Genomic DNA, 18,783 nt, shown 5'->3' on the forward strand with positions numbered 1-18,783 from the left:
ACATAATTAAAGGGAGGTGTAGACGGGGTACAGGTAATCGCTTCAATTAGGCAGTTTGGTTTGTTTTCTTTGCTAAAATTGTCCGACACAGACTTTCCCTAAAAAAAAATACCGTCCGGATTAACGGTAGAATTTTCAATGCATTTTAACGTTTTGTAGTAAAAAATGACCGTCCGGATCCGGAACGCGAATTTCCGGATTAATGATGCAAAATAACGTATAAAAAATCCGTTCCCTAGAAAAATCGTCCGAAAGGTGAAGCATCCGGATTAATGGCGTCCGGATTACCGAGGCTCCACTGTACATGTATCCCAGTGAAGTTTTTAAAGTGATTACAAGGTATATAATAATATTTGCAACATACATTTACAACAGTATGCATAACTTTTTAAAATTCCATTAAAAGTTCGTATTCTGAACCTTTTGAAGATTGATTGATTGATTGAATATGGAGACGTCACCACTGCCGGTGAAGGGTTGCAAAATTTAGGCCTATGCTCGGCGCTTATGGCCATTGAGCAGGGAGGGATCTTTATCGTGCCACACCTGCTGTGACACGGGACCTCGGTTTTTGTGGTCTCATTCGAAGGACCGCCCCATTTAGTCGCCTCTTACGACAAGCAAAGGGGTACTGAGGATGTAATCTAGCCCGGATCCTCACGGGACCCTGTTGAAGATCAAACAAACAAATAGTCATTAGATTGATCAGAAAAGCTCAAATCAATTAACTCCTCAGATAAGCTTTGTTAATAAAAAAAAAACCAAACTTGCGCTTTGCCCAATGTTTGTTCACAAAGGGGTAATATGTATTTTAACCCCTTGCTTCAGTAGGGGAGTGTTGACTTTACACACAGGGGCTTGCTCTGTTAAAAATATTGCAGGCAATATTATAATTTAATATATAAAAATGAAATAAATATTGTTTACAATACTTTTTTAAACGGGAGCAGGCCCCTGTGCTTTACACAAACTTCGCTTGGAGATGCTACTGTAAAGGATGGCCATTGAGGCGGACTTGACAGAAGAGCCCCCTACTGAGAGATGTTTACTCTGTGTATTAATTAAAGGGAAGGTCAAGTGTTTTGGAGGAAGATGGGAGGAGAAAACTGGCTCTAAAAATTCCTTAAGGAAAGTCTCTCTCTAGAGGAGCACCAGGGACGACTCACTTTGGAAGCAGACATCCTTGGAAAAGCTTGATTTAGAGGGGGGGGGGGGGGTTCTGAAGTAAGTCTTTACCAATGGTAGTGACTATTTCAACAGCCAGATTTCAGTGGAAACTCACTATAGAACAGCACCGGCATGGAGAAGGCACATCAGAGCAGAATCACCGGAGAAGGCTCTTTCTAGTCAAAATTCCTCAAGGGGAGAGGTTCACTTCGAGCCAGAATTCAGGGATAAGTCTAGCTATAGAGAACCCTCGGTTAATGCACGTTTGGTATTCAGATACAAACAATCTGTTTCTCTGAATAACTGTTTAAACTTTAAAAGAGAAAACGTGAGTGATATAAAAGGATTGAAGTCAAACAGCAAGAGAGAAGGGAAGTCAAGAGGGATGCAAAACAAGAGGTCCGTGGGCCATATCGCTCACATAAATCACCTTGGCCCTGCTGTTGTTCAGCTACTGTGATTTTTAAGATTTTTTGCAATTTTCATTCTCATGAAAAAAAAGTGATCCCATACTGTGGTTCCAACCTAGCTCCATAGGGCAACGACATGTCACAAGGCAACGACATGTCACAGGGTAACGATCATGTCACAAGGTAACGATCGTGTCACAGGGCAACGACATGTCACAGGGCAACGACATGTCACAGGGTAACGATCATGTCACAGGGTAACGATCATGTCACAGGGCAACGACATGTCACAGGGCAACGACATGTCACAGGGTAACGACATGTCACAGGGTAACGACATGTCACAGGGTAACGATCATGTCACAGGGTAACGATCATGTCACAGGGTAACGATCATGTCACGAGGTAACGATCATGTCACAGGGTAACGATCATGTCACAAGGTAACAATCATGTCACAAGGTAACGATCATGTCACAAGGTAACGACATGTCACAGAGCAACGACATGTCACAGAACAACGACATGTCACAGGGTAACGATCATGTCACAGGGTAACGATCATGTCACAGGGTAACGATCATGTCACGAGGTAACGATCATGTCACAGGGTAACGACATGTCACAGGGTAACGATCATGTCACAGGGTAACGATCATGTCACGAGGTAACGATCATGTCACAGGGTAACGATCATGTCACAAGGTAACGATCATGTCACAAGGTAACGATCATGTCACGAGGTAACGATCATGTCACAGAGCAACGACATGTCACAGAACAACGACATGTCACAGGGTAACGATCATGTCACAGGGCAACGACCATGTCACAGGGCAACGACATGTCACAGGGTAACGATCATGTCACAGGGCAACGACATGTCACAGGGCAACGACATGTCACAGGGTAACGATCATGTCACAGGGTAACGATCATGTCACGAGGTAACGATCATGTCACAAGGTAACGATCATGTCACAGGGTAACGATCATGTCACGAGGTAACGATCGTGTCACAGGGTAACGATCATGTCACAAGGTAACGACATGTCACAGAGCAACGACATGTCACAGGGTAACGACATGTCACAGGGTAACGACATGTCACAGGGTAACGATCATGTCACAAGGTAACGATCATGTCACAAGGTAACGACATGTCACAGAGCAACGACATGTCACAGAGCAACGACATGTCACAGAACAACGACATGTCACAGGGTAACGATCATGTCACAGGGTAACGATCATGTCACAAGGTAACGATCATGTCACAAGGTAACGATCATGATATGAAATATAAGTCTATACACAACACAAGAAATCCCTACCTTAAAAAGTTCAGAGGATATTTCGTAAGTTAACTTTTATTAAAAGTCATTAACAATCCAAAATCAAGGTTATAAAGTTAAAATCTTTGGTACTTGGTTTTTGGTGTCATAAGGAATGCATATATGAAATATGTATCTCTCACTATTCAAAAGTTATGAGCAGGTAAAACTTAAGATTAAAGTTTTAAAAATTGGGTCAAACTCAAAGGTCTAGGTCACAAGGTCAAACATCATGGTATCAAATGAAGTTCCTTGATATAAGGAATCTTTATACCTTAAATAGTTCAGGGTATATCGCCTAGGTTATATTTTATAAAAGTAGGTCAGTGTCAGAAAAACTTTGGTGCTAAAGTTCTTGTCACAAGGAATACACAAATGAAATACGAGATCCCTATCACTCACCATTCAAAAGTTATGAGCAAGGTTCAAGTTTCAGACGGACAGGGCAAAAACAATACCCCTCTTTAGTCACGAGGGCATGATAAAAACTTGAATCCACAGAGTTTTCATTTCAATATGATTTATTGTGGTCTTGATAATCTTGAAAAGAATTTTTCATTAAGTTCCTGTATATTTTCATATCAAACTATGATCTATTATGGCTCCACCCTACGTCTGGGACCCCTGAGTTGAACAAACTTGAATTTGCACTACCAGAAGATCCTTGCATATCAATATGACTAAATCATGGCCCTGCGGTTCTTGGGAAGAGGATTTTCAAAGATATTTCCCTATTTATTCCCGTATTGCGGCCCAATCCTAACCCACCCACCCCGATTGTCGTGATTTGAACATTATTCAATTTGCACTACCTGGGGATGCTTGCATAATGAAATTATTTTTCTGTGTATTCCCATGTAACTTCTGATCCCCTAATGTGGCTTCACCCTACCTCTGGGGACCACAATTTGAACAAATCTGAATCTGCACTACCTGGGAATGGTAATAATTGTCTTGTTTCTCTTGAGAAGATTTTTATTGATTTATCCTATATACACCATGAAAAATTGATCCCATATTGTGGCCCCACCCCACTCCTTGGGGACCATGATTGAAATAAACTTGAATCTACACTATGTCGGGAAGCTTTCATATAAATTTCAACTTTTCTAGCCTAGTGGTTCTTACGATTTTTGAATGACTCCACCCTATTTTTGCCTTTTCTTGATTACCTCCTTCTTGGAGGTAGCATGACCCTTCATTTGAATAAACTTGATTCCCCTTCACACAAGGATGCTTTGTGACAAGTTTGGTTGAAATTGGTCCAGTGGTTCTTGAGAAGATTTTTCAGAGATGCCACATTTTAACTAATTCTTGATTATCTCCACTTCAAAGAGGGCGTGGTGCTTCATTTGATCAAACTTGAATTATCTTCATCTTAGCATGCTTTGTGGCAAGTTCGGCTGAAATTAGCCCCGTCAGTCGAAAATGTTAAAAGTTTACGGACGGACTGACTGACGCTGGACAAAAAGTGATAAGAATACAAGAAGCTCCCTTGAACTTTCAGCTCATCTGAGCTAAAAATAGGCAAAGTTGTAAAACATAAATATAAGAAATGAGTGTTTCATTCAATTGAGGGGTATAAGACGATAACCTTTGTTTAAAGGCGAATTATCACGTGCTAAAAGATACATGTAGATTGTCAACTCATATACGGGTAAACCCCCTTTATACATAAACGATTCCTTAGAAAGGATCTATATAGAGTCTATGATAAAGTGCAACTGGGTCATCGCCATCATTATCACCATCAGTAAATTTATTTCCTCTACAAATATTTATAAAATATTTTTACAATATACATTTCTTATAACATCCCACAAACAGCTAAAACCAAGCGTTTACAATAAACATTTTATCATCCATAGTATTATGCATGATTATACAAGTTAAGTTATTGGTGAAAATCTTAGTAACATTAGGTGATGAACATAATGAGGAGATCGCCTGCTCTACCGCATGTTCTGAACTGACGTCATAGGTTCTGTTTCCTGTGAACGTTTTTTCTCTTTCCTTGAATCAAACTCGTACCTGAGCAATGAAGAAAGACCCTCTGAGTTTCTATTTATTGGCAAATTGGCAAATCCTGTGAAAAGAACATAATTATTTACTAGAACGGGAATCGATACAGCAATCACAAATATGCCCGAAATGGCACACAAACATCCAAGAAATCTTCCTGGTATGTTCTTTGGGTAAGAATCACCATAACCAACTGTAGTCATAGTAACAATAGACCACCATATTGCATCTGGTATGGATTGAAACGAAGCCCTGTCCGAATAAAACACGATAGAGGAAAATATCAGAGCAGCTACCAATAAGTTGAAAATCATGAGCAACATATTTTTCAGGCTAGCTCGCACTGAGTACACTAAAATACGAAAACCAATAAAATTTTTCACTAAACGGAAAAGACGAAAGACCCGAGCAATCTGAATGCATTCTACAATGTCTAACGCTGAAAATTTGGTGTACTTTTCTTTGGGGAATATGTATTCCACTATCATAGTTGAAACTTCAGACGAAAGCGCTATGACGTCAATGATGTTAAGTAGAGATGAAAAGAATTTAGATTTTTTTGGACTGAATGTAATTCTAATAACAAGTTCTATTCCAAAGAATGTCACCATGGCATAATCCAAATAATCTAAGTATCTAAATCTAGCCACTGTGTTTGGGGGCAGCAAACCCGCTGTACTATTTTCAGGATCACTCGCAACTGTATCGTTGTGATGAACGACTTTAACTTGAGGAACCGGTAACACTTTGTTCTCATTGCTGTTGGAGGTTTTGAGATTGGTGTTTCTTAAACCTTTGAACAGCTGCAGTTTTTCTGGTTCTGAGCTGTAGAAAGCCTCTAGTTCGTCATCTTTCAGTTCCCTCTGGAATGCAGGGTGGGTACTAACACACAGAACGAAAATGGACATTAAGATGACAAACGCTGACATGGCCACATATATCTGTAAATCAGAAAAAATAATCACTGCTACAATAACCAATCGAATTTATGAAATCTGGTATAATACAGGTCTATAAAGTTGTACTAACACCATTTAGACTCCAGTTTTATTCTTGTAAGCCCTAGTCTTAAACAAAGGCCCAATGTATGCCTATACGGGACACTAATATGATAAACTCGATGAAATACTGTATACAATCTTAATTTTGCTGAAAGTTGATTTTCGCTACTTCTGCTGAAGGTCAAAAGCTATAAAATGAAAATCGTTTTCTGTTACTATTGTTCATACATGTTGCTACCAATTCCAAACATGGTGAACGGCGATTTGAGATGGCAGCTCCTGTACACCAGAACAACATATAGCAGTGGCGGATTTAATGGGGGTGGGGGCTGTGCCCCTAAAATTTTCAAATTTAAAGTAAATCGTGGTATCTTGTTTAGAAAAATGTACTAAACGATAAAATAAGCAATAATTTCTTCCACGTTTGGAGAAATACATGTAAATGACAAAATCTTTTGATTTCTTGAATTACTTTATTGGGAGAACTTAATTTCTTCTAAAAACCCTTAAAATTTGCGTCATTTTATTAATTTCACCTTAATAAAAATGATAGAAAATAGTACAAATGACTGAATAGGAGACATATTTCAAGCCCTATAAAATTTGTAAAATCCAGGAGCTTCGCCCTCTGGGCCCCCATTCGGGCTTCACCCTGGACCCACTGGGGGCTTCAAGGCGCCCCCAGCCTCAAAAAGTGGCGCCCCCTGTAACCGCAATTCCTGGATCCGCCCTTGCATAGTGAACGGCGCTTTGATATGACAGCTTCCGTACTCTGAAATTCACTACCACTCTATCTTACCCGGTAGTCTTCAACAATCTTAAAACATATCTTTTAAGAGTGCTTTTAATTTCTGACTGAATAAGACATTTCAATTAAGACATTCAGATTCTATTTCTGAAACATTTATTTTAGTCTTTTAAGCTGTTTTTAGCTCACCTGAGCCAAAGGCTCAAGTGAGCTTTTCTGATCAAAATTTGTCCGTTGTCTGTCGGCGTCGTCGGCGTTGTAAACTTTTCACATTTTCATCTTCTTCTCCAGAACCACTGGGTCAATTTCAACCAAACTTGGCTAAAAGCATCCTTGGGTGAAGGGCTTTCAAGTTTATTCAAATGAAGAGCCATGCCCCCTTCAAAGGGGAGATGATAACAAAAATCCAAAATTAGGGTAGGGTAATTTAAAAATCTTCTTCTTAAGAACCTCTGGGCCAGAGGAGCTGACATTTACATAAAAGCTTCCTGACATAGTGCAGATTCAAGTTTTTATCTCCAAATCATGGCCCCCGGGGGTAGGATGGGACCACAATAGGGGATCAAAGTTTTACATAGAAATATAATTATAGGGAAAAATATTCTCCTCAAGAACCAATGAGCCAGAAGAGCTGACATTTACATGAAAGCTTTCTGACATAGTGCAGATTCAAGTTTGTTCAAATCATGGCCCCTGGGTAGGTTGGGACCACAATAGGGGATCAAAGTTTTACATACAAATATAAAGGCAAAATCTTTAAAAATCTTCTCAAGAACCATTGGGCCAAAGAAGTTGATATTTACTTAAAAGCTTTCTGACATAGTGCAGATTCAAGTGTGTAAAAATCATGGCCTCCAGGGGTAGGTTGGAGTCACAATAGGGACTAAGGTTTTACATTCAAACATATATGGAAAGTCTTCAGATAGGGGGCCGAGATGACTCAGGTGAGCAATGTGGCCCATGGACTTGAACAGGGTGCTATAATATGATTTCTCATTATTAAAATAATTATTTTATTTTTCAATATACAGTGTACCTGGTCTGCCCTTAACGAGGTCTGGTCTTTTCCTTCAATTAGAATGACATGGCCCTTATTCCAACATTAAATGTTTTCGTTTAGATGAGTGCTATCTGTTAACATGTACATTGTAAGTTCAAACACCGTTGAAAATGTTTATTTGGCTAAAGTCGAAAATAAGCACCGATACTACACTGCCATTTCTTTATGTTTTAATGTCACACCAGAAGCGGTAACATTAGTAGGGGTACACCCTGCGGTCATAGGAATAATCTGCAGGCAGTACACTGACAACAACCCCCCACACCCAACATCTCGGTTTGTGTAGCAGACCCCCGATTACTTGCATATTTAAAATTATGGTATAAAATGTAAAAAAAAAAAAAAAAAAAAAAAAAAAAAAAAAAAAAAGTGATTGAAATACATGAAGCTGATCTATGTTCCCTGGTTATGAGGGATATAAAACTGTTTGGGGGTAGCTACATTTATGTATAAAACTGTTTAGGGTAGTTATGGGGATATAAAACTGTTTGGGGTAGTTATGGGGATATAAAACTGTTTGGGGTAGTTTTGGGGATATAAAACTGTTTGGAGGTAGTTATGGGGATATAAAACTGGTTGGGGTAGTTATGGGGATATAAAACTGTTTGGGAGTAGTTATGGAGATATAAAACTGTTTGGGGGTAGTTATGGGGATATAAAACTGTTTGGGTTAGTTATGGGGATATAAAACTGTTTGGGAGTAGTTATGGGGGATATAAAACTGTTTGGGGGTAGTTATGGGGATACAAAACTGTTTAGGGTAGTTATTGGGGATATAAAACTGTTTAGGGTAGTTATGGGGATATAAAACTATTTGGGAGTAGTTATGGGGATATAAAACTGTTTGGGGTAGTTATGGGGATATAAAACTGTTTGGGGTAGTTATTGGGGATATAAAACTGTTTGGGGTAGTTATTTGGGGTATAAAACTGTTTGGGGTAGTTATGGGGATATAAAACTATTTGGGAGTAGTTATGGGGATATAAAACTGTTTGGGGTAGTTATGGGGGATATAATACAGATTAATTTGCCTTCATGCCAGATTAATCTCATTTAATTGACGGAAGAACTGTTTTCCAATGTTGGCCGATCTAAAAATCGAACGAATTAATCAAAACCAAAGCCATCATAGTACGAGTTAATGTGCAGATAGCACTTCCTTTTCCGTCCCAGACACGAGCAGATTAGCACTGAAACATAGCAGATGCTCTCTAAGAATTTTCCATCGACATCATCATCATGCCTCACAATAGGAGAATTTTCCATCGACATCACGAGAAGTACTACTCGTTTCTGTGGTGTAGTGGTTATCACGTCTGCTTTACACGCAGAAGGTCAGATTAGCACTGAAACAGCAGATGCTCTCTAAGAATTTTCCATCGACATCATGATCATGCCTCACAATAGGAGAATTTTCCATCGACATCATGAGACGTACTACTGACGGGGTGTAATTCGCCATTGTCGAGGAGGCCTCACAATAGGAGAAGCGGAAGGGAGTGATTTGAAAACTTCATCTTCCCAGCTCAAGCACGGGGGAGACGACGCGCCACGAGATACGAAACGAACAACCGCTCCAACACATCAACGTCAAATGCCACAGCAACAGTGGCTGACCCTATCGACCCACCACTTTGGGAATGCATCGACGAGGAAACAGGCACTCTATTGGGTGAGTCAGAAACCAATATTTTGCTACTTCCAGCTCCAGTCGACAAAATATTCCCACATACCCCAATTGGCGCCCACGTGCCACAATATAAAATCAAAATATTCCCACATACAACACCTACAAGTAGTGCCGAAATCAGGGCTCTCCATTTCATAAATCTAATTCAAACCCCGAGTTTTTTCAACCCAATTGGCGCCCACGTGCCACGTAAAATCTGGGAGGGTATACATATTCATCGGTCTATCCTTTTAAAATCTGCGTGGGAAATCTAGGATCCCGTGGACACGCTCGGTCAGATTCATATACAGTTTTTTTTACTAAATTCATCATAACAAATAGAGCCATGTACTCTAACAATTCCACACTGTGTTTGTGTGTTGGTGATCCCTTCTTTCTGCTTGTAACAGGTATATGTACTTTTCATGCTGCCCCTTGAGGGCCCCTGGTTGGGGGGTGGGGTGTTTTCTATACGCGATGACACCATGTGCCTAGTGAAGCGAATCCTCGCACATGTTGTCTATTGACGAATGAACGTCTGCCTGTAATTTTCTAGCATTAGGTTAGAAATGTACAAAACAAGGGTCCATGAACTCTTGAAATACTGGAGGGATTTAGAATGGCAGTCTACCGATCTGGGAACGGGTGGTTTACATATATGAACAGTCTCGGATCCACCCTCATCTGGGGAATCATAAACCCTGGATAATTCTGTCCCTCACGACAATTACCTACCCACACAGGCCCAGAATCAACACTAATATATATCTTAAAGTTTGTCCGTATTAGGTGGGGGTGTAATTCCTCTTGCAACATATCTGTTGCCAATCTTGCTTGTTTAGACTTGTGTAATCCGGGCTATACGGACCGTGGATACCGGCCTGGATAGCTCAGTGGTTAGAGCACCTGACTGGTAATGCAGGGGTTCCGGGTTCGTTTCCCGGTCCAAACAAAAACAAAACAATCTCTCCTATACTGGGTTCGAGATTACCTCATGTCCGCAAGTCCGAGACAACAACAACCAAAAAAAAATAAAAAATCTCTATAGCACTAGTCTGTACTAGTGCAAATCCGGAAATCAATCTTAAATTGGTTAAGATTTTGGCAAGATTTGTCTGAGTCTCTTAGATGTGTTAACTTAAATTGTGGTCGATTACTTGCTGGTTAAGTGTTTGCTGACTATGACTTCCTGATCTTCCAAACACATGATGTGCCTTCGGGTCTGCCGTTCTTTGAACGAGCACAAATTCCTGTGGATTCGAACGCCGAATACGCATCACGAGAAAGGGTTCGAGGTGCAAGGACGGCAAGTAGTATGGTCTAAGAACATGCACGTTTGTGCGCATATGTTCTCGTCATACACGACTCAACACAGGATTTCGTAACACTTTTAGCCCATGGCTTGGTAAATAAAGTATGGTGGTCTTTCTCTTCTGCAGGTGTCAGAAACTGAATTGCTGGCAACTGTGACGTGTTTGTTTCATTAATTACTATAAAAAATTACTACAATATCATATACTGGACGGACTAGTGAAATTTTTGCGTACTAGTGAACATCATTCGTAACCAATCTGTGCGGCCTGGTGCTTGGAAAGGTAAATTTCGTACCCTGCTATATGTTGTTTGTTGTCGGTTCCTTTTTATTTCCGTGCAGTATCACGGGTAGTGGGCCCCCTTCCAGGTATCTGGCTAGCTGCACGCATGGCGGATCTCACCTCAGATCTCCATTCTTTCCGGTCATGAGGGTCGGCAGTAGAGAGCTTCCATTCTCTACGATCTTTCTCCGTCAGCTCTCTCCAAGATAGCATTGGCCGACCAACTCTATGTCTCCCAGGAACTTGTATATTTAGAGCGCACTTTACGATGCTAGTATACTATACATCTATATATATATATCTACTACATTTGGTGCCGTTGACCACCCCTGGTCTTGCAGGTGAAGGTCCTGTCAGGGGCCAGAAGAATCTGGGTTATGTGTCTTCGAGGGCGAAGACTGTTTAAGGCAGGAGGAATGTAGTAATTAGGGCTATACGGTCCGTGGATATCGACCTGGGTAGCTCAGTGGTTAGAGCACCTGTCTGGTAGTGCAGGGGGTCCTTGGTTCGATTCCCGGTCCAGACACAGAGTTTCTCCTCTCTCCTATATATACTAATACATTTATATATTCACTACATTTGGTGCCGTTGACTACCTCTGGTCTTGCAGTCGCAGGTCCTGTCAGGGGTCAGAATCTGGGTTATGTGTCTTCGAGGGCGAAGACTGTTTAAGGAGGGAGGAATGTAGTAATTAGGGCTATACGGACCGCGAATGTCGGCCTGGATAGCTCGGTGGTTAGAGCACCTGACTAGTAATGCAGGGGTTCCCGGTACAGCCGAAGAGAGTTTCTCCTCTCTCCTATATATAATTCAATATATATATATACTACAAATTTGTTGGTACTCCCGTAGCTGAGCTTTGCAACACATCTTTATAATCATCTAACAAAGGGTTTGTTGTCCCTTATCCAGGGGGAAGGTATCCCCTGAGTAATGGAGGAACATCATATCGATGTATGTGGCGGGTCCGTAGGGATGGATGGGAGGGTTGTGGGCATATCTGGCTCGTTGTTTCCCTGCCCAGCCATCATGCACAGTGGTGGGCGCAATGTTGGGTAGACAGGTTGTCTACAAATGTATGCCATGTAGAGCAATGTTATCAAGTAAAAAATGTTGGGTAGACAGGTTGTCTACAAATGTATGCCATGTAAGGCAAAGTTTTCGATTGGGGTCATAGCAAAGCCTGCAGGCTTGGGGCCCTCTCCACCTCTCATAACAGGAGGGGAGACTTATTACTGGAGTACTTGGGTAGAGAAGTACTACTGACCAGAAGCAATCACCGGGAAACAGGATATACAGATGTGCTCTCAACCATCTCGGACCCAAATGTCTAGTACCTAAATTTGGGATCCTTGGCACCTGCGCCCAACGCAGGGCCACTGGTTTTGCCCGGTACTTATTAGTCGGTATACCAGCTATCCCTTCTGGACCCAGTTTTTTATTGTATATCCCACAATGCGGCCGTTTCAATGACAATTCCCTAATGTCCATCACAGTTCGGAACATACGTTGTACCCTTTTGATTAGTCTTTAATAAACATAATAAACTATAATACTCTTGTTGTCTAGTTGGCATCAGGAATGGTAATGGGTATGTAATATCACCAAATGCAAGGAATCTTATGTTTGTAAGCATTCCTACCTGACTGTTCAATTAAAACTGTTTGGGGTAGTTATGGGGATATAAAACTGTTTGGGGGTAGTTATTGGGGATATAAAACTGTTTGGGGTAGTTATTGGGGATATAAAACTATTTGGGAGTAGTTAAGGGGATATAAAACTGTTTGGGGTAGTTATGGGGATATAAAACTGTTTGGGTTAGTTATGGGGATATAAAACTATTTGGGTTAGTTATGGGGGATATAAAACTGTTTAGGGGTAGTTATGGGGGATATGCATGTAAAACTGTTTGGAATAGTTATGGGGGATATAAAACTGTTTGGGGTAGTTATGGGGGATATAAAGCTGTTTGGAATAGTTATGGGGGATATAAAACTGTTTAGGGTAGTTATGGGGGATATAAAACTTTCGGGTAGTTATGGGGGATATAAAACTGTTTGGGGGTAGTTATGGGGATATAAAAATGTTTGGGGTAGTTATGGGGTGTATGCATGTAAAGCTGTTTGGAATAGTTATGGTGGATATAAAACTGTTTGTGGTAGTTATGGGGGATATAAAACTGTTTGGAATAGTTATATGAAGCGCTTGTTCATAAACTGCTTAACATCATTGAACAAGCGTAAATTACCCCTAGTAATCTTATATCCGCTCTCCATCTGACCTGAAAATTTTCATTATCACTGTAAAAATATAGGTATGTTCCAATTATATTACTCTCTTTGAACAACAGATTCACTTTCTTTGTAGTGAAGGATTTCATTGGTTATAAAGAATTTCGCGAGATGTGTGAGTCAATCTCTACTATAGGGAAACTGTCCCGTCGATTCGTCAAACTATCCCCATGATATGGAAAAGACACCCTCGATAATAAACTGTATCATCCAAAACCTGCATCAAGCTACAATGTACCAATGTTTCTCTAGAAATAAAGAAGAATGAAAATCTTGTCAAAATACGCAGAATAACCGAGTACATATGTTAAGTACGTACGACATAAGAAAATGTTCAGAATCAAAATTCAGTTCCCTTTTTGATAGCTACCATTTGAAGTTTTTGGCATCAAATATTACACAAGAGCTTTTTTATTAAAATATTAAAAAAATACCATATTTTGAAAAAAGAAAAGAAAAAAGAATACCCCGACCAAACCTGCAAATACACCGATATATTTATAGGATAACCTTTATGACCATCTTTACCATTGGTATTCCGACTTCGATTTCTTAAAATTCACATGGTGTGATTTTTCAGACGTATGAAGTCAGATGTGAAAGTTGAGATCGTGTAAACAGGTCCTATATAAAGAAATGATTGTACCTTTGCTGCTACAGACGAGGATGGTTCGTCTAGTATCCTCCACACTTTACTCGGACATTTTCCCAGCTTACTCCTCCCAGTTTTGACGGATTTTCCCATCCCTGTGGATTTCTTCTCGTCCTCCTGAAATGTCTTTAGCAGTTTCTGGTCTTCAAAAAAGGAAAGGTATTTGATATAACAACACTGAGAAAGTTTATTAGGTTCTACTGACCAGAATTCCAGTTCCTTCTTAAACACGGCCGGACAAATGGAATTGGGCATATGAAGTTCTCCGTTAGTATAGTACCAAAGAATGGCATCAAAACTGTCCGCATGTCGCTCCATGTATACCTCTCCATGAATATCTTCCCCGTGTTCCAGAGAAGTGTTAGGTAATCGCAGGAATGTAGATCGCTTTAGTCTGAACACTCGCCCATTTAGATTTAGATCAATGATGTCTTTTTCCATGACAAAGCCAGAAAAGTCTCTCTGCTTTAGAAATTTTCCATTCACAGCTATTACATAAATTCTGCATACAATGTACCAAGGAAAAATCGATGTCCTTGCTTACAACGAAGTGTCCAGTTCACTGCATAGTTCCAATTTATAGCAACCGTTTCACATTGATTAGACACAAAGCAGTGGTCATACACAGCATTATTGTCTGTACATTATAGAAATCACAGATACACAGACGACACGCCGAGACATTGCCTCCGTAATCAATAGGTGACTTATTTGTCGACTGAATCTGAAACATGTGTGAACCCCGTGCCCCGCAACGAGACACAGCAGTAGCAACTTATGCACGCGTAGAAGCTATTATTCTTCCAAAACTGGAGGCAAACCATATTCTTAACACACGTAACACGATAAAAATGAGGAATGCAAATATTCTATAGACATAGCGGTACTGGGTACATTTAGCGATGGATTGCATATGTATTTAACGTTTTGCAACAATGTAGAAGTATATTATATTATAGCATTATACATTTATGTCAAAACTTCAATTCTATCTAAAACAGTTAACACACAAAACGAGTTTTTCCTTGATTGAAATATGTGTAAAAGTATATTTCTCTATTTGTATATGCTCATCTGTTTTACAAACATGACAACGCCTGCTTTCCTTGTTCTATTGCAAGTCTACGTGAATCTTATTCGTTTGAATAAATCCGTATAATAACTACGTTGTTTATTACATGTATCATAAAATGTTGATAAAATTATAGTTTTGATCAATCATTGAATATTTTTTTTGGATGCACTCTCTAAATATTCTTTGTTTTATGCTAGGTAAAAATATTTGATAGAAGGTTTGTGACCTGCTACCCGAGAAAGTCCCATATAATTCAGAATAGAAAAAGAGGGGGGGGGGTGTCCAAGAATATATATATATATATATATATATATATGCACATGGCAATGCGTTTTACAATAAACAGCTAATAAACATTTTGATATCAATAACTAACCCCTGGTATCATGCTTTGGGCTAGATGTTGTCAGAGGCATAATGAACCATCAGAAATTCATTTAACTATTTAGAAGTGAACACAAAAATATTATTACGTTGTAAGAATGTTTATTTAACTAACAAATTCAGAAATGCGATACTTGCTGTTTATCTAGAAATAAGATATCTAGAGAAGGTGCCATGTTAATAATCTAATTACCTCTCTACTGGATTCGTCTTGGATACATTGCTGATTGACAGTGTAGAATCAAATACTGACGTAGGTTAGGCGTATTATGTCTGAATAGTTAGCATATCATGTAAATCTTTTGAATATCATTTTCCAACATCCGGAACACAAACATTTGCATGCATACTGTCAACTTTGCACACTTCCACGCTTACAGACACAACCAAGCCCTCTATAGCTTAATGAGATTATACTAAAACTCATGGTTCTTACGCACAAAGATGGAAAAGGCATGCAATAACGATACATACAGACATGATAAATCACAATGTCATGGACATAACACCCCTTCTGTAGATAAATATCACACCAACTTATATTCTCCCTCACTTTGTTCGTCCGAATATAAAATGATTAAACTTTAATGATAACAAAAGACACTATATAGGAATGCTGCTCGATAGAACATAGAAATAACAAAGAGTTGAAAGTAATTATGACATGTTTATATACTGTTTAAATTCAAATTTTTTGTGACATTTAATTTGTTTTCCATCGAATCTTTAATATAATTGTCTCTCGAAAATTCAGACTTCCATCTGCCGTGAACTTTTATCAACCTGTCGGAAACATTGTTTTTTGCAGCTGCTGTTGCACCACCACTTCTGAGACTATGTAACCCAAATAATTTGGAGTCGAGCCCTGCATTTTTTAAAGCGCCCAATAATGATTCCCGAGCACGTGTGTAAGATAAAGGCTTATTTTGTTCACATAACTTGAATTGTTTTGAGGATTTGAAAAACCTAACTGCCCTGAATACATATTCTTCCGGATTGTAAAAATTTGCTAATTCGAAATAATGTTTTATCCAAAAAAAACGGGACACAATGAACCTCCAGTTTTTGCTTTAGTCACCACGCCCCCCTCTCCTGTATACATAAGTTTGCTTGACTGAATACACAACTCCATAAAAAGGTCCTTTTAAATTGGAAATTTCAGAAAACCACCATAACCAACTATAAGCATACAAAATAATCTTACTGACTTCAAATCATGTTTGTTTTTATCCAAACCAAATGAATTGTGAATATTCTTTAATATTTCAACAGTGATTGGCTCCTTTTTCTGCACAGGTTTTGCAAGCATTCTTCTTCCTCCTTGAATCAGCATATGAATTAACTTTTCATCACACGGATTATAACTACAATGGACATCATGAAACCACTTAATACTATGAAAATAGGCTAATAATACCGATTCAGAAACACCACCTTGAATTTTGCCACTTAGAAAAACTGCTATCACACACGCTTTTGACGGTAAACTTGGAACTTCATTGATATTGCACCAATCTTCAAACTTCTTAAAATAGAACTGGTGTTTCTTGGAGGTGTTGTAACTGACACTTTTCTTTATTTTTTGTAGAACGTCATCGCTGCACACATTGAAATGTCCTCTTTCTGTCAAATGCTTAATGTCTGACCAGGTTTCACTGAAATTCTATTGGAAAAACAAGTAATTAAAATATGCAACAGTTTTCCAGTTAGTTATGAAATCTGAAATCTACCTTTGCTACGATAATGTTACCATTGAATTTTTTATGTGCAAATATGCTCTTCTCATCTGAACCAGGTATAAAGAAATTATAAGGATCCTGATATTCAATAAACTCCTTAACAAACTCTTAAAATAACTGTGCTCTTTATCCCAAAAAAATCAGCCAAAATAGAGCAGATTTCCATGCTGGAAAATTAAAACACCGTAACCTTCACATATATATCTAAATGTTTTAGCACTTTACATATAATTGCAGGAGGTGGAACAATCCAGCAGTTTTCATTCGACCAATTGTACCCCAGTGCGTCAATCCCCGATGTACCAGGAGTCCAAAATTTTGAATAATTTTTTTTTTACTTTTTTATTTTTGTTGTCTGCGAATAAATCACATGTAAATGTACCCCACCTACTCTGACATAAATTGAAAATGTGATCTGACACGCCCCAATCATCAAAATTAAATATTTTACTGTAATCATCAGGCGCACTGTTAAGATCCCTTGAGATCCACTGTAATTCTAATTGAATAGCATGTCTTACACATGCACCAAAAATGTCCATTGCAAGCTGATGCAGCTGTCGGTTCATACTTCCTTTACATGCGATGCGCACTACATTCTGATTGTCAGTAAACACTTTCACAGTTTTTCCAGTCAAAATTCTGATAGGTTCAAAATAATAATATGCACTGTCTTTAGTTCTCTCCATGTTGAGCTTTTTAATTTTTCTTCACTATCCCACATGTAATGCACTACTTTGCTATATTTCTCATATGTGAACCCTGCACCAGCAAAAATATTCGCATCAGAAAAAATAATTTTTTCAGGGATCGTGGTAATTTTTGTAATAAATGAAAAATTAAGTTTTCTGATGTTTTCATACCAAAATTCAATCTCTTCCACACAGTGTTCTGACATGGTCAGTTTTTCATCCCATGGATGTCTACAACAAATAGTCATACACAGTCTACGTGTCATGAGTTGGCATATGATGCCCAATGACGGTTTTAACGCCAAAATTTTCCCTACCAAGGAAGCCAGAGTCCTAGCCGTAACATTTTCTACATTGTTTTTAATACTTTTATTTACAAATTTAATACATTCCATTTTTTCAGATGGAACTTCTATAGTTCCTGTCATCTGCTAGTGGGTCATCTAAATATTCATGGACGGTATCCCAACCGTGACGATCTGCTATTTTAAGGATTTTGTTCCTCTGTTTTATCTCGACCTTTTCTCTTTCAATAAGACCATTCACCGCGTCAAAGACTTTTAAGTCAATTCTGCCAGCTTTCCAAATCGTTCTTGATTAAAAGAATGCTGAATATTGTGCCCTTTGTGTTTGAATTCAAAAGTTTCTGGCTTTTTGTCATTTGATTTCACTAACATGTGCTTTTTCCGGTATTTTAGCGAACTGATTTACAATGGTACTTACAATAGCGTCACTTTGCTCCTGCAAAGCTCTCTTTAACAGGTCCAGTCCAAAGACTATTTCTATCTACCTAGCTATTAATAGCTACCTAGGTATTTAACCTACCGTACTTAAAGTAGCTACTTTTACCTACTTTTACCTGTTTTTGAAAATATAAATAAATAATAATTAAAGCACATCTTTTAAACAGGTCAGTCGTTTTATGTATCGTGTTGTGCATGTGC

The 18,783-nt window shown here is 38.9% G+C and overlaps 1 protein-coding gene and 1 non-coding gene across 2 annotated transcripts; one reads left to right on the forward strand and one right to left on the reverse strand.

Moving 5' to 3' along the window:
* Positions 1-4,669: 4,669 nt before the first annotated feature.
* On the reverse strand, positions 4,670-15,063 carry LOC125650276 (potassium voltage-gated channel subfamily D member 1-like). The gene is made up of 2 exons (XM_048878432.2): positions 13,944-15,063; positions 4,670-5,874 (listed from the first exon to the last, which is right to left on the reverse strand). Exons 1-2 carry the CDS (start codon positions 14,388-14,390, stop codon positions 4,864-4,866), a joined length of 1,458 nt encoding a protein of 485 aa, XP_048734389.1. The 5' UTR covers positions 14,391-15,063; the 3' UTR covers positions 4,670-4,863.
* Trnat-ggu (transfer RNA threonine (anticodon GGU)) lies at positions 10,291-10,363 on the forward strand. The gene has a single exon. It is a non-coding gene; the product is annotated as a tRNA-Thr (tRNA).
* Positions 15,064-18,783: the final 3,720 nt, after the last annotated feature.

The sequence above is a fragment of the Ostrea edulis genome, chromosome 1 (genome assembly GCF_947568905.1).
Source record: "Ostrea edulis chromosome 1, xbOstEdul1.1, whole genome shotgun sequence".
NCBI lineage: Eukaryota > Metazoa > Mollusca > Bivalvia > Ostreida > Ostreidae > Ostrea > Ostrea edulis.